This window comes from Strix aluco, chromosome Z (genome assembly GCF_031877795.1).
Source record: "Strix aluco isolate bStrAlu1 chromosome Z, bStrAlu1.hap1, whole genome shotgun sequence".
NCBI lineage: Eukaryota > Metazoa > Chordata > Aves > Strigiformes > Strigidae > Strix > Strix aluco.
In genome coordinates this window covers 49,922,587-49,939,282 of record NC_133971.1, presented here as the reverse complement: position 1 = coordinate 49,939,282, position 16,696 = coordinate 49,922,587, and the positions used below count along the sequence as shown (strand labels likewise).

At 40.9% G+C, this 16,696-nt stretch overlaps 1 protein-coding gene across 5 annotated transcripts in view; it reads right to left on the bottom strand.

Annotated features, from left to right (window-relative positions):
* The window catches only part of SEMA6A (semaphorin 6A), a 115,412-nt gene that overhangs the window by 9,985 nt on the left and 88,731 nt on the right, over positions 1-16,696 (bottom strand). For 3 of the 5 annotated variants that reach the window (XM_074812453.1, XM_074812454.1, XM_074812456.1), the window contains one exon: positions 16,095-16,259. The exons of the other annotated variants lie outside the window; for them this stretch is intronic. In XM_074812453.1, coding sequence (XP_074668554.1) covers positions 16,095-16,259 — 165 coding nt within the window. The remainder of the gene's footprint in view (positions 1-16,094; positions 16,260-16,696) is intronic. 5 annotated transcript variants of the gene reach the window in all.

Sequence of the window (16,696 nt, the reverse complement as noted above, 5' to 3'; positions counted from 1 at the left end):
TCTACCTGGAAAGAGATCTGAAGTAAGGTGTCTGTCTCAGGAGAACAGCAATTAACAGGCATCAGCAGAAAGGAGACCTTAACTCCAGAGGTCCAGCAAAAGAGCTGTGTCCTTTTAGCATATACAGTATAAGAGACATCCCATGATGAAGCCTAAATTTGTCTCACCTGTGATCAGCAACAGGGATGGCACAACATCAAGAAGAGCCCCACAATCACATTCGTCTAAGTCGGGGTTCTGGCATACGCTTTGCAGTGAGCACAAACTGAAATTCCAGCTTATAACCTCCACAACTGATTGATGAATGAAAACAAACAGCAAACAACTTCTCAGTGTGAATAGCTTAATGTGAGGCCGTTTTAGTGATACAGTAGTCCGGATGCTGCCTTCTTTCCCAACCAAGCTGAAGTCAGTGAGAATAACTCACAGGGCAGAGAGCAATCTGGTCCCATTACTGCAAGTTCTTGTGTGAGAATAACCTAGTTAACTGTCACCAAAAATAATGACTTTCAGTTTGAGCACTACAGTTAGCTGTAGTGTGGAGACAAAAACACTTCTGTCACAGAAATGATTTATGGCTGCGAGCGGTGGACAACAAGATGATCACATGCCATGTGCACCAAGAACGCTCTGTGATCACCTCTGCAGGGAGCTGTCATTGTCTAGCTTTCCAAAGTTGCCTGCAATGGATGGCAAAGTAATAAACCAAAATGGTGGCACACACAAAAGAGAAACACAGAAATGGGAAATGAAGAATGATGCTTTAGCAGCGAAATGAGGGAAGAACTATCAGGGAATAAGTAATATTTACGTCTAGACCACACATTAACAGCAGTCAGGGAGCGAGTGTCATTGCTGTCTTAAACTTAACCTCTCTAGCTAAATGGGAATGAGCCCACCTCCATCCCCAAAACGTACAAAATCCCTTGAGAGTTTCCACAGAACAAGTCATTGTTCCAGAAAGGCACAATGATTTCTTTACTGCTGTTATTTAAACCTTGCAGTTAATTTCATTCTTCAGTGCAAGCTTCTCTGTCTGATGTATGTCTTCCTCTGCTTAGACTTGAAGAAATGCTGGTATAGACTCATTATGAATGGAGGTTTTTATGGGCTTCAGAGTATCTTTTTTAAATACCACTGAATAGGTTTTCAACATGTGTCTCCAGGTGTTAGAAGTGTGTTTACAGGCAGTCTCATGCTGCTAAAAGACTATTTCAGCCTGGAAAATCCCTGCAGGTATTAACAAGCTTTCTTCCTCATTTTTAACCAGCAATAGGCATAAAAAAATACTCAAGATGAATTTAGCCTGGACACCCAGATTTAAAGTGACAGCAAATTCAGGAATAACCAGAGTCTACCATGCATTTCTGAGATCTTATCTCACAATTTTCTTGAAGGAATAATTTCAAGGTTTAACATAAACTAATCACATTATAATCCCAATGATTTGATGCTTGCCACTTTATTGGAACTGCTTTGTTGTAAACAGTAAGGTTTTTCTTTCATCTTTCTTCTGGCTGCAAGGACTCATTCTGCTGACTCAGTGCAACTGTACCCAGTATCTGTTTATCTGGCCTCTTGGTACCAGCTAGAAAAAAACAGCTCAAGCAGTTATAGTTAAAGCTGCTGGTAAATGCTTTTTTCCCCCTCCCTCACAGTAAAGCTCTATTGTTGATTTGTAAAGATCTGCAAAAGTTTTGCATGACTGTGCTGAGAAGAGCAATCCATCTCCCCCAGATTCCGTCCTACGTCTCTCAAAGCCAGTTGCCCAAGCTAGCAGTCTAAGATATCCAGCAAACAAAAAGTGGATGCATGTGCTTGGACAGAAGAAGGAATCTGGTAAAGGGAAAAACCTTCAGTTTCAAGATGATCTGGGATCATTGGAGGTATGAGAAGAAATTGTATTTCAGAACTATAAAATCAATATATAACGTACCTGAAGTCACATGTAACAAAGCCTTGAAAAGGATCTGAACAATCAGATCAGCCACGTGGCCTCTGTCAGCGTCTTTTGGCCCTTAATCGGACCTATTTCAGAGGCAATCCCTCCAGAACAGGTTAATCTATTGATCTGTAAGGGTGGTTTTATTTCTCCTTTCAACCAGTCCAAATTATATCACTTCTCTCCACTTTGATGAATTACTGTCGACATGACTCTCTATAGAAAAAAAGATGGTTGTAACTTACTAAAAGAGGGGAGGATCAACAGCTGGCTTTGCTCTCAATGGGAGGAGGGAGAACTTTCATTCTTGTATTTTTTTTAAGCTAGATAAAGCTTTAAGAAAGGTGAGAGAAATGACTCCATCATGTCCATATGAGAAAACCTGTGGGTCTTGAAGTAGCATTTTCAGAACAGATTTCAATTATCTGTTTTTAGTTCAATTATGAGCCTGCAATCCAATTTTTCTGCATGCCACAGTGGCCATACAAAACCTACACCACGGCCACACTTGTGAACTTTTGAGAAAGTAGAAACAAGCAGTTCTTTCTGGAAAGGGATTATTATAGATGGAAATTACAAGACCTGAACCAGCAAATTCATGCTCAGACACCTCCCACCCACACTGAAACAAAGGGGAAGCAGACCTGAAAAAGACTGGAATAGCAAGCTCTTAGAGCTTTTTTAATTGTGTTACTTCTAAGCAGTATCTTTATAAATAAACTAGTTTATTGAGTTTGCAGGTATGGGAGCAGGTTTGAGGTACACAGCCTCCTGGATATATAATATAATGATGAAAGTCCTGAAGCCAGCCCAATTTCATTTGTCCCAGCGGCTAGGCTTAAGGACAGCTCTTGCACTAGAAAGAGCTTGACAACCTTTTTCCCACTGGCAGGTGGTATGCAGTGGCTGATCATTTTGAACTTTCCTGATTTCAGTACTTTCTTTCACCTCTCACCCTTTCCCAGTGAGCAATGATAATTTTAGATACCTCTATGTGATGGGAATAAGACATAGCAGGTCCTTTAAAAAAGTAAACCACAGGCATTCACAGCAGTTCAAACAAGATGCATAAAATCCAAATGTCAAGGAAAATTAATTCTTTTGTAGCTTGTCTTGGCAGAGGCAAACTTTATGCTGCTTTGCATCTTAAAACAGAAGTTTCTTTTAAAGTCTGCTGTATTTCCTCTGATGACGTAAAAAAAAGCTCAGCGTACATTCTGGGACCTTTCTACTATGCCTGGGATGGGCTTAAACATATCCAGCTGCTCTTTACTAGTTTACTTCAGGGGATCTTTCACAGCTGGGTTAAACTAGATTTACATATGTTTGGCTGAATATGCATGATTTCAGGGCTCCAGAGAAGTTGTTGTAGCCTGGAAAGTGAATCTCTCATCTTCACAGTTCCCATTTCGCTGCATGGAGCTCCTCTGATGGTGCAGAACAAATGTGGGTTTTTTTTGTTTTTTTTTCCGCTGTGGGCATTATGTATTCTGGGCAGCCCAGTGCCTTTCTGGAAGCAGTTTTTATGAACAGTGTCAAGGAAAGAGAAGCTGTCACTGAGAAATTCTGTGGCTTTTCCTCTCCTTTTTTACAGTCTGTTTTGAACTATGGCCTTTCTGCACAACAGGGAAAAGTGAAGTTTGCTGAATGTCAACATAAGCAGCTCTGCTTAGCAGACTGAAGCTCAAAGCAGCCTTATGGAAGAACTGGGGTTAAATTTCAAACACTGCAAATGACCTAAAAGCAAAAAATGTTTCCTCATCAGCTCTGATCTTCTTTAAGGACACAAAAATGGAAATGCTGGTTTTGAGCTACTAGTGAGACTGAACACATCACAGCTGCACGAACAAAGGAGCCATCTATTAAACATCCAAGATATTTAAATAATAAGAGTGTACCCTATATACCTTATTTCCTGAGGTCCCTGGAAATTATGATTAAACTGTTGAATAACTATGTTACCAAGCCAACAATGTTTACCCATGCATGTAGACTGCATTTCTTGGGAATAGTCCTTCTGCCCACAGCTGGGTTGCTGGTGCATGTTAGGAACATGGCTGGACCCCATGTTAGGTCTGTTCTTACCCAGAGGAAGGATGAAACCTCTCCTGTCATTAAAACGCCAGCACTTTATATTTTGTGACAGAAAGCAAACACTGTGGATTAATTCTTCATTTCTCCCACACTCATGAACACTGCAGATGCAGTCAAAAGACCTGGACTTAAGAATTAAAAAATGTCCCCAGTGATTAGGAAAAGACAAGTCTGCATCTTCTAGAAATATTTGCAGGGCTGGTGTTGTAGGTAAAAAATAGCTTATATGTGTCTAATGTTAGGTTTATCGATCCCTCCGTATTACAGTCCCATAGCCTCATCTGCCTTTGAATACATTAAGAGACTGAAAAATTGTGATGAGCTTGAAATGCTGGCCACAATAGTTGGCAAGACTAATTCTGCTCCTAGTTCTTTTTCTGTATCTCACTACTCTTCCAATATAAGTATCAGAAGCCTTCTTTCCTTTCAGTTACATTAATTCAAATCCACAGTATCTCCAGCAAAGCAAGCATGGTTACTCTAGCCACAATCTGATGTAAAAGACTGCACTTCCCTGATGGACATCTTGTCCTGGTGCTGCTATTATCTCTCTCTCACTTCATTTTCTATCTCCAGTGGTGGCCTCTTTCATGCATTTTTCTGTCTCTTAAATGTATAGTTTTCTGCATTTTTCTACTTTTTTTTTTTTTTTAAATCACCTCCCCACTCTGCATGCACTTCATATATATTTACACTTTGATGCCATAACTTCATCAATCTTTCCTGTCTATGCATTTTTTAATGTGCTCAGTGATTACTATGAGCAAGCTGCTTCCCTGGATGACGTGAACCCATGGCTTCATCTCAGAGGACATACTTTGGCAAGCAGGTACCTGCCCCAGTTCCAAGAAAGCTCCCTGGGGCCAGAAGCAATCTAACCACAGTGTGTGCAAACCAGTGTCTTCTCCAACATATATTCAAAGCCCATTCAGAAACCCTCTTGACTGTCCAGTGTCAGGCCAGGGAGATGGAACTCTGTATTTGCTTTATCACACTTATCGCAAACAGCACTGTTTCTGCAATACAGCAACTCCCCCAGTCTTCCACTCAGTTCTGGCACTGGATAAAATTTCCGTTTTCTGGATTTACTGTAGTGTTTGTTCAGTTTCTGCTCATGTTCTTTCTTTAAGCCAGTGTTTTCCACTGCTGCAGGCAAACCAGGCAGCTTGCACAGCTAGTTAATCAACATGAAGGTAGGTGCTATAACGAGGAACATGACTGGCTTTTTCATATCTGTAGACTAGTTCTCAAGATACGTATACTGATCTACAGATATACAAACTTCCATGTGAGAGGTTAAAGCCTCATTTTTTTCCTAACATTGGAACCCTACCAAATTTTATCACAATCTCTTTTCTCTCAGTGATATGTATTTATTCGCTCTCCTTTCTAAACACAGTGTAAGTGAGACCAAACACTTCAGGGAAGCGCACCTGATGTTGTCAAGTTGTCTTGCCATGAGCAAGTAGAGATAAACTGTATTGTCTTTCCAGGTCTTGATGCTGGGTATATGAAAGTAGCTGCTGATTTGATATTAGTAATTTAGTTCAATGAGTGAGAACTGCACACTGAGATATACAAATCCCCCTGGGTAGGGAAAATTAATTAGTCTTACTGGATGAGTGCCTCAGGGCCTTGCCTATAGCGTGGTCATATTTAGACAAAAAGCATATGAAGTGCTGCAGGACTGTAAGACCTCTTTAAGACACTGAATAGAGACTAGTGTTTTGTAGCGATAAAGCCGAACGCTATCTGCAAAAAAAGAGCAGAGCTCTTTATGTTCCTTATTATGAGCCATGATTGCCTAAACCTCTGGGCAGGGTCTGTGGTGAATGCAAGAGGTTCAGTGGGGAGAGCAGGCAGAAGGGACAGAGGGCACTCCTGCTCTGTGCCCTCCTTTGAGAGCCTCTGATTGGGACTCATTCAGCAACAAATACACATGGAGAATTGTTGGAACTGTTTGATGGGAGCTATAAGCTGGTGGCAGGAATTTAATTTCTCCAGTGCTGACCAAGGCCTCAAAGAAACTACCAATGGCCTTTTCTGCAACGTGTGACAAGACCACTTCTGTTAGCTTCTTTAAAAACAAGGAGTAATTAGTGTTTACCCAGCATTATGGCTTCTGCCTCACTCACCCTGATTGCTTCTAAACAGGAACTCAGTACAGTTTCCTGATTTAAAGAATAAGGAAACACCTGGAAAATATGTGCTTCTCAAAAGAGTTTTGGAATTATTTTAATGAAGGCTTTGGTGTGCTGCTGTTCAGGAGGTGTTTCTGTGCACGCCTAAATTCCCTGTTTGTGCTGGTACTGTTTGTGTTTAGTAATTGCAGATCTTTCAGGCTCTCCAAAAAACCCCCTCTGTTTCTTTCTGCAAGAACATGATAGTGAATAACAGTAGCTTTGTAGGGCTTTAAAAATGTGCCTGCTTCCCCCCCCCCCTTTTTTTTTTTTAACAGCTGTTCTTTTATTTTCTGTCACAATTGTGGGTAAGATGGGATGGAGCACGAACAAGATGGCATATTATTGACAGCATGCAGCTGGTGTTATTTTCCAATTAAAAAAATCCTTGTTGGGCATATGAAAGAACTGTCTAGTTTATGCCCAGTTGTGACAATGCTATCAAGCTGCACCTTCATCTGAGATTTTATTTCACAGAAGATAGCAATCTTTGGTTGCTGATGGGAGAACTGCAGTTTAATATCCAGGGCTAACCACTTTGGTAGACGTGGGAGGCTGGAACTGGTCTGGAGGCTATCCACTGGGACTCGCTGTTTCAGAGTATTACAGGTATTCTTCCCAGCCACCACAAAGTTTGTGATGAATGTGCTGTTAGCCATTTCCAAATGTTTGCTGTATTATACAGCTGTGCCAGAAATGCCTCTTAATGCTTCCTGAGCAACTTCTATAAACTGCCCTAAGCTCTTCTAATGCCAATGGAGCTGTTAAAATCTATTTCAGCAGGGACTCTGACTTACTCTGATCTGCTGGGGCAGGGAGAGCCGTCAGACTATCAGTTGGTGGTTAAAGTGCTTATCAGTCACAGCACCAATGCTCAATGTACACAGAGTTGTCTGTGTATTTAGTTGCCTAACTGTGACGAGTCTCTTCTGGGTATAAGGGACTGAGATTTTTCAAAAACTTAAGCTGGGCCAATGAAGCTATTTTTTCCCTCACAGAGATACCAGGAGGCACATTTTTGATATAATGGTAAATTTGTACTAACTGCTTCAAAACTTCTCAATAAAATGCCCTTAAGACTCTTTTTTGTAACATGAGAATAACAATATATTCTTCCCTATCCTTTTTCAGCTACTGGCACAGAAAATGTTAGAACATATAACTAAAATCTAGCAAAAGTCTTAGCAACAGTAATTGGATACCAGAGACTACAGTGTCTCACTAAATGGCTATTAAAGAGCTTGAAGTAACACCTGACTAAGGCTATTCATAGGAGCAACTACTTTCCAAATGTGATGACATTTGTTATCTTTATTTAATGTTCAGTAAGATTAACATGGCAAAATCTAAATTATGTCCTCTCCAGGTTTTTCTTTTTTTAATTAACTCCATACTGTTAATCAGTAAGCATCAGCCCATCCTGACATAAAGAATTAAGCTAGCCTTTTTTACAGCCTTAAAGAAAACTAAGAAAAAAATGGAGAAGAGTCATCTCTACATACTGAAGGGCATGTTGATACCATTCACTAAAAGGTTATCTATATGAGAAGAGTGTAGGTGGTGTTTTGTACCAGAGGCATGTAATTAAACAGTTCACAATCCACAGATCATGTTAAAAGTGCTCTGAACCAGGACTGTCAATGTTTAGGTCGTTGTAAAATTACTACAGGACACCTTACCTATTAATTAATACAGTTATTGAAAGTTGGCACATCCTATATGATAAAAATGAATTATTCAAATATCTTTAACAGCATATTGACATTTTAATTGCACACTGGCATTAACACCAAAAGGCGCTTTAAGTGTCTTTCAGCTACTAGATTTTCTGCTCTTAAATCCCTTCAAATTTCAAAGCAGTTTCAGGAATCTCTTATTTAAAGGGCTAGGTTGTCCTTCCAATTCAGCATCTTTGTATGGCACAACATCTCCCTATATTCAATATAGATGCCACAAAAATGAAACTGGGTGTTGCTTAACATCCTATCCACCAATTATGCTTTGCTATTTCCAGATAGAGTAGTGGCCCTGTGGGGCCAGCATACCCTCCAGCGAATTCCCAGCTCTTGATAAATATGTCAGTGCTACAAGGGTCAAACAAGAGCACGAGGCAGTCTGTGTTCCTCCACCGAGCTGTCCTCACCGGCTGACTGTGGATGAATGCAGCTGGGGATCTAGTCCGTCACACAATAGCTTTAATGCCCTGAACCCTGAGCATCTGCCTTGACAAATTAGATGTGGCCTCTTTTATTAAAAAAGTAGATCAAGGTCATGGGGCAATGACAGTTTTTCCCTGTTTTAGTGCGACAAGCTTCTACTGCTCATTGTAGACTGGAAATGGATAGCCTGACTTTAAATCTATGCAGGCGGACAATTACAGGTCAAGGATACCTGCTGTTTCCTGCAGCCACATTTGACATTTGATGAGTTCTATTTTAAACTTCACCCTTCTTTTATTTGTAGGATCCAGTAATTTTGGGACAGGAAAGCTATGTTGATAGTTTTCATAACCAGGGGTTCCACATCGATACAACCTTGTCTATTATTAATAATGTCTGGTTTTGGCTACTAAATAGCAAATGGCTCTTGGTTCTAATCTTGTTACTCACATTTCCACTTCTGCTAGTTAAATGTGAAATCTGTACTGTTAGTGAAATGTAGAAACATTTTGATTTCTGAAAATTTTAAGTTAGTGCCAGTGCTGAAGTACAGGCCATTTCTTTAGGTGTGGCACAGGCAGTTGGTGTGTGTTGGAATACAGCCCCTCCCTTATTTTGATTTCCTTAACCTTGCCTATCTTTTGCAGTGAAAACTGTTCCTTTCCCTATTCTTCCAGAAGGTTACTATAGAAAATCTGTGACTAAATGAGCTGGGGCTTTTTTATGTAAGGTTTGAAATGAAGACTTAGTCACAGAGCAGGCACACTAAATCACTGCCCTGTATTCTATTACAATCCCCGTGTTTGATTAAAATTGGCTTAAGGATGTGGCCCTGCCCAGGGAATTAGTTTCTGTCATCTTTTCTGCATGCCTTGTCTCCTCTCTGTCTCTTCACTCTTGTTCTCATAGAAACTTACAAAAACATAATGAAAACAAGTTTGAAGAAAGTCTGTTGTCAGAAACATCCTTCTTGCATTCTTCTTTCATCAATTTTATATACAATTTCCATTTTATTAATTAGCATCTAGTTTTCTACTGCCACTGTTTGAACTTGCGGATGTAATCTGAGATGATTAGTTGTCTCTAGCCCTGGGAGCAGACAGCTTGTACATGCAAGACAGAACAGAGGAAGGATCAGTGTCATTTCTCCGGACAAGTCTGGTGTGTTCCCTTAATCCTGACTGCACAGCCCTCTGGTGTGTGTCACAGGATACCAGTGACTCCAGCATGGTGAGGTTATCAATCTTCTGACATGTTTGCTAGTTATTAGCCTGGTCTGGTGACACAGGTATCTGGCCATTAAAAACTGCTGAGAAATCTGGTCCCATTTAACTGCTAAGAATGGCTTTCTGGTATTTATCTGATATGGAGCTAACATGGTGCTCCACAGCAGGTATGCTCTTATTAGTCTCTGAGACATTCAGTTCTTGGACAAGTTGCTCATTAGAGACATTCTATACAAATACATGGTTGTTTGTTTAAAAAAAAAAAGACTTTTTTTTAGTATTTCACCTAAGCAGTTAGTATATGTGACAAACGTAAATAAGCCCCCCATCTAGAAACAGGGATGTTTACAGTAAGCTGATGCTAATTTATCTAAGGACATTTTAGAAAAAAAACCTCTAGGGCTTTATTGAGCATAGACTCATCCAACCAACCTTTGTTTAAATCCTAATAGAAGTAAATAGGTTTTAATCTAGATGTGGCTCTATAAAAGTTGAAATGAACTAAGTCCCATGGCATCTTGTCTTGTGTAGGTGAAATCCTTTTGTGAAGCACTACAGCTTCAAGTAACCACACCTCTCACTTCAAATCTCAGCCAAATGCTATGGAATCATAGACAGAATCAGGGCAAATTCCCTACTCCCTTTCTCACAGCACTCATGCTAGACTGTGGGCAAAAGACTTAGAAGTATAGTAAGTGAAGGATCTGGTCCAATTTGATCTTCATTGTTTCCTCAACAGTTGAAACTTAGTGAACTGCAAAGTACTTGCAATCTGCTTTACGTTTGTGTGTACAATGGTTTGAGACACTGGAAAAGAATAGCAGTGTTCCTCGCAGGCACACATGCTCTGAGTTTATATCTCTTCCCAAGCCCCATAAAGGCAGAACTGACTGTGGTGCAATTCCTTCTATTAGCCTAACACTGTTTTTAGGATCAGACAGTGCCAGGACAATGATATGGATCAAAAATCAAGAGTATTTGCTTTGCCTTGAAAATCCAAGCTCTCCCCCTCCAACCTGCAAACACTGACGCAACAAATCAGTTTTGACAAATTTTGTGCCAATTTAAATCCTCTTCTGAATTATTACAAAATGCCAGCAAGATAACAACAACTTCTCCCTGCCTCCTGTGAGAAAAAACACTCTTTTAGATCCTTGCACATATTAGCAAAGAACAATATTTTTGTGTAAAAACATACAGTGCAAATGTATTTCCTGGTGCAAAACTCAACCCTCCCATGATGAACACCAGTTGTTTAATATATGCAAAAAAGTCTGATGCTTTGCTTTGCCACAGATTGTTTTTTTCTTTCATTTCATGTCTACTTGTAAAGTATCTTGTTAAATCAGCACTTTACATTCTTTATCATAACTGTACCTGAAGTTTCATATACTTCTGTCTCACTGCAGCAGAATCTGGCTGAACATTTGCAGACTCTCTGGAGACAAGCATTGTCAGCACTTGGCAAATCTTTCAAGTAGTGATAATCACAGTAAAATTTAGTAACACTGCCACTTGTGCACAATACGAAATATCTTCTGGAGTCAGGTTTTGAAATTAACAGCCCTTGGGCTTCCCAGTAACATAGCCCTCTCCAAACAGAGGAGCTGACTATTCCTAATGATGTCCAAATCTGTACCAGAGGAAGGGCTGCAGTTTATATTTTTATAATTTATAATTATATAATAATAAAAATATATTTTATAATTATTATTATGTAATATTATTACTACTATTACTAATATAAATTCTATAATCTATAAAATAATAGGTGCTACCAGATGCCGTATCTATAGGAGCATTTTTGACATCCAAATACACTAGCAGCTCTTAACTCTGCAAACTGTGTCCATCATATCCCCCTTCTAATCAGCATTTTACCATTGTTACATGGATATTGACAACAGGCTTGTTAAGGAAAGGAGATACCACCTCATAATCTTCACTTAATGAGTGTTGAGACAAGTAAGAATACAAACATTAAGTCTGCTAACAGCAACACTACACTTTCGTCATTCAGTGCCCAGCTCAGCCATGTCCACCTGAACTCTATGGAGAAGAAGCTGGAGCAGAACCACGAAATCATAAGCTGCATTTGCAACTAATTTATCAAAACTGTGATTAAAAGGCAGGCTCTAGGCAATTAGAGAGCGAGTGCGAAAACTGAGCAGTTGGCTGCATTTGTGCTAATGAACCCAGGACTTGGAATAGCATGAGGTATTTCTGAAGGGAGGCAGGAAGGACAGGAGGCAGCAGAGAAGGGCAGCAGGTAATGAGGGGCAAGGCCAGCTACTCCTGAAGAAAATCACTTTGTTTTCTTCATGTAGGCCTCTCTATGAGCAGTACGTGTCTACTCCCCTCTTCGTTAGTAGGGCAACTACAGTGAGACAGAGTGCTACAGCACTACTAGTGGTAGAAGGTAGAGGGTAGAGCCTTGGAGTGCTCCACAGGAGGAGCTTCATGACTGTGGTGGGAGGGAGACCAAGTACAATGGCAGCAGGGGGGAAGGTTAGATGGCGAGGTTAAGGAAACTGTTTTGACAAAGGTGAGAAACACACAATTAAATTAACACTAAAACAGCAAGAAAGGAAACAAAATGTAAACATACTCTAGAACATGTTTTTTTCTTTTTCTTTTTTCTGGTGAGGAGTTGGAGAAGAAAAGGAAAGGTGCAGTTTGCCCAAACAGAGCTGATTTTTTTTTTTTTTTTTTTTTTTTTTTTGGTTCTGTAATAGGAAGGGCAGATTCCTTAACGGCCAAAATGAAAATGCCAGTGGGATAGCAACGCATAGTTCCCACTCTATGGGTTGCACTACACATTTTCATCTTGGCAAGAAATGTGATGTAGCTCAGAAACAACAATCCCAGAGTATATTTAGCTACTAAAGCTGTGGCACACAAATGTCACATTCCCATGAGTCAACCCTTTTAAAGAACCCCCTCTTTACGCCCCCACAGATATTCCCCAAGATGCTGAATTAAAAGTGAAGCATATGGATGGATGTGACATCATCAAAGAACCCGTGCTACAGAAAAGAAAGCAGCAAGTGGATTCTGTACAATTAGTACAATCAGTAAGAAGCTGTTTGTGAGCACAGGAAAAGAAGAAAAACACTGGCCAAAGGATCAGACACAACCAACGAAGAACAACACAAACCACCTTACAAAACAAAGTGAAAATGAAAAAAAAAGGATAATATTTTTTCTTTGTGAATGTGTGAAAGTAAAAGAAATCACAGCAAAAAGTGAAAACAAAATCTTGATAAAAGGATAGTAACATTTTCTGATTTAATTTTGTGTAAGAACTCTTTCCTTTGCCCTTTTAAAACAACAAATCAATAGTAATTTTGGAGCCAACTGGCTCTGACTGGGCAAGGCAAGGAGTAACAACACACAAGTAGATGGTAATGGTAAACAACCATGCGGTCACCTCTGCCGCCATTGTTTTGATTGCATGTAGACTGCTTCCAGCTTTGTCAACATTCATAATTAGGCACTACAGAATGCATGATATTTAAATGACCCTGTCAAGTGCTAATAAGGCTCTTTGGTAACCATCAGTCCCTGGGGAGGGAACTATTGAATGTAAGCCACCTCATCAGTCAGTGAATTGAAGCAAAAATTATTAGAAACCAGCAGCTATACATTTATTAATATTTTCACTTCATGCTCTTCTGAAAGCTGCTACTGGCATACAAGACGCTTTTAAGAGCTAGCTTTCCATCTATTAAGCATTGCTTCAGAAAAGATTTGTGAAGTAGGGACCCACACATAACAAATAGTGCCATTAAAATGTATACGCATCTCCGCATTCCTCTGGGTACATAAAGGGACAGATCTTCCACTATAGGTGGTTTCTGACACTGCTACCCTGTCTGATGCCAGCAGAAGAGCTGGGTTCAAAGACAAATCCCTTCCTCCCTCCCTCCCTCCCTCCCTCCCTTCCTTCCTTCCTTCCCTCCCTTCCTTCCCAACATCCCCTTCTCTCAGGGCAGAGGAAAGGTACCTCTTACTTTCAGAAAAGGGAACACTGAGTTTTCTAAGAAATGTCCTCTCACCTCAAGCATTTTGAATATAGGTGTTACTAACAGACTGGACAGGAAAAGAAAAAAGCCTTATTTTGCGGCTGTCAGTGTTACCACTGATTTACTGCTGAAAGGAAAGAGGATTGCTAGGTAAATCACATGCCATCTTTAGAAGGGCGTGCAGGTTTATCTGCCTTCCCTCCTCTACATAGGTGATACCCAGAAATCACTTTTTCTGAATTGCCCTTCCACAGCTGAAGAGCAAGGGCTGAGGAATTAAAAATATGAGGATGGTATCTCAAACTGAGTTTAAGTATGAATTAGCAATCTGAGTTTTCCTCTTCAGCACCCTCAATTTCTTGCACCCTAAGTTACAGTTTTGAGTATTGCAGCTGCCTGAAATTCTTCCTCTGCCAAGGTTCAGCAGCCCACAGGTCTGTAGAGTGCAAAGGAGCTCTGTGCTTAACTCATATGTAAGCCTGATCAGGTTCTAGAAGTTCATTTTTTTGCTTTGGATTTGCAGTTATTCTCCCAGAATGTCTACCGGATCAAGCTCTGAAAAAAACTGTTCAAACAGGGGCCACTTCTAAAACCCAGTTGAAGAAAGAAGAGGAAATGGTAGTTTTTCCCTTTTGTATAGGAAAAGCTAATTGCTGGGAGGTGGGAGACAAGTTCACTTCCTTTGCCTAAGGCAATTCAAATCTTCATATTCCATTTCCTGCCACCAAGCCTAAAAGCCAAGGCTACTAGATTGTTTGCCACGGCATGTCAGGAAATTTTACTGCATCTCCTGCCTAATTTGACCAGCCTCCTCAGCTGGAAAAGTGCCTCAGGCTTCATCTCTGCTGGGTCAGTCAGGTGACGCCCATTGCCTTCATGGCTAGGAACTTTGAAGGCTCTGTGAGGTCAATCCTGGTGAGTTCAGTGAGAAATCCAGGATATCCCAGGACTGTGGGAGGCACTGTGCATCTGGGGCTGTTGTGAATAACAGGCACTGAGTTCACAGCCTGGGTCCAGACCGCTGCCAGCTGTTCGTGCAGCTCTGCTGAATGCTGTTCCACAATGTTAATGTGCTCATCACCCCCTGCTGAAAGTCTCCTCAGCCAATGCAGAGAATTCAACATTCAGTGGGTCAGATGGAGGGGAAGGAATGTGATTTAGTAACCTACTAGTCTGGGCAGACAATACAAAGCAGCAGAACTGGCATGCCAGTAGCTTCTCCAGGAACAGCTGATGCTTTTGTCTAATGAGTTTTTCATGTAAAATGCATGAACAATAGAGACTGGAATACACATTTCAATTAATATTTTAAGTGCTTTATATCAAGTATTCATAGCAGAAAGGACTGAAGCTCATCTGTGTTCTTGCCCCTGGTGAGTGCCCTAACCACTCAGCAAGTGAGTTTTGCTTATACCCATCCTCCTTGTGGCCCACTGAGTATTTAATTAGTCCACACAGAGCGAAACATCTTCAACAGAGAAGAGATTGAAAGAAGCGATCTAAGAACACCCTGGAGAAAAATAACAAGGACTGAGATCTCTCTAGGCAGTAGAGGTATTTGAACCTAAGTCCCCTATTTACAAAGGAACTATTTTAACCTCTTAGAGACAGAGATTAAAAGACACCAGGAGAATGATGGAGGGCCAGGATGGAATAAGGGGGCACCGCCATCCTTATATAGGAGAAAAGCTGCTTCTCTAAGGATGTTCAAGTGGCAGTTTTAAGCAATTCTCTGTCTAATTCCCTGTAGGTATAGCAAAAGGGGACTGAAGGCCAAAGGACAGGGCTGTCACTTGTATTAGACCCAAGTGTGCTTCAGCACAGGGCTGAACACCGTGAAATGACACCTAAACCCCAACATTTTGGTGCTTTAAAAACACAGCACAGAATCTCTCCCCACCAGCAGTCACCTCTGCATCTTTTAAAACATGCTAATGACTTCCTCAGTCCCCACTCTCAAAGGTATTTGATGCTCAGGTCCCACTGTCTTCAGTTTTACTTCAATGGTTAAACTAGAGCAGACCTTCAGTATCTCTGTCTGTCATCGAGAGATGGAAAAAACATGAAATTAGCCGAGATCTGCTGTGCTGCCCTGGGAATTCAGACAAAAAGGCAATATAAAAGTGCACTCTTAAGAACAATGGGAAATCACGGATCTTGCTCTGCCAGAGAACAAGGCAGATCAAGTTTAAAGGGAGCTAAATCCCCACTGTTTCCCTCCTTACCGTACACATGCACAACACACTCTGCAAAGGCATACACTTCTGTTTGTTTTGTGTGGTTTCCTCAGGCAGTGAATTATCTAGGACTGAGTCTGAGATTGGCTGTTTAGTTTCAGGCTTTACAATAAGCTTTTAATTATAGCACAGGAGTTTCATTACATGTTACTCTGAGCCAGCTGGAAGCAGTTACAGTTTAGACCTCCCCACCTCCCTCCTCACCACAGGATGTCATTTCCAAGGCCTTACCCTTCTTGTCTTGATGATTATGGGATGAAACTGCCACATATGGATCTGTATTTTCAGATGAACCAAGCGGATCCTTCCAATCCAGCATGCGTCCCCTAGCATCATAACCCTGTCGAGTGCGAGAGTCGGAAGTGGTGGTGCTTGGGACTAGGGAACTGGAGTGTCCTGTTTACATTATAAATACAGGTAGGGAAGACAAGTCTCATTAGTCACTTCCCACGCTACCTCCCCATGCTCAGGAATGCACGCACTGCTTTGCTTCCATGATGGGCAAATGCTCGTCTCGGCTGAGCAATGTTTCAAAAGTCCTTCAAAGCACAGTCCCAAGGAAACAGGGGATTTGAACCTTCTAGATCAGGGTGTTAAGAGGTGCCCACATGCCTCAGACTGCCACTGAGCTGGCAGTTGTGTGCTTTTACTCAACAGAGTTACATGCATATGGAAGAGGGTTAGCACACTTCATCTGAGTCAAGCATCCTTCAGCTGCGTACACACATCTGACCATCACTGAAGAGTCAGTCCATGCTGTATGGTACTAGCTTAGTTAAAAAGCAATTTTAAAAACAATTTAAAAGGGAACAACTTCTAATATGGCCAAAACT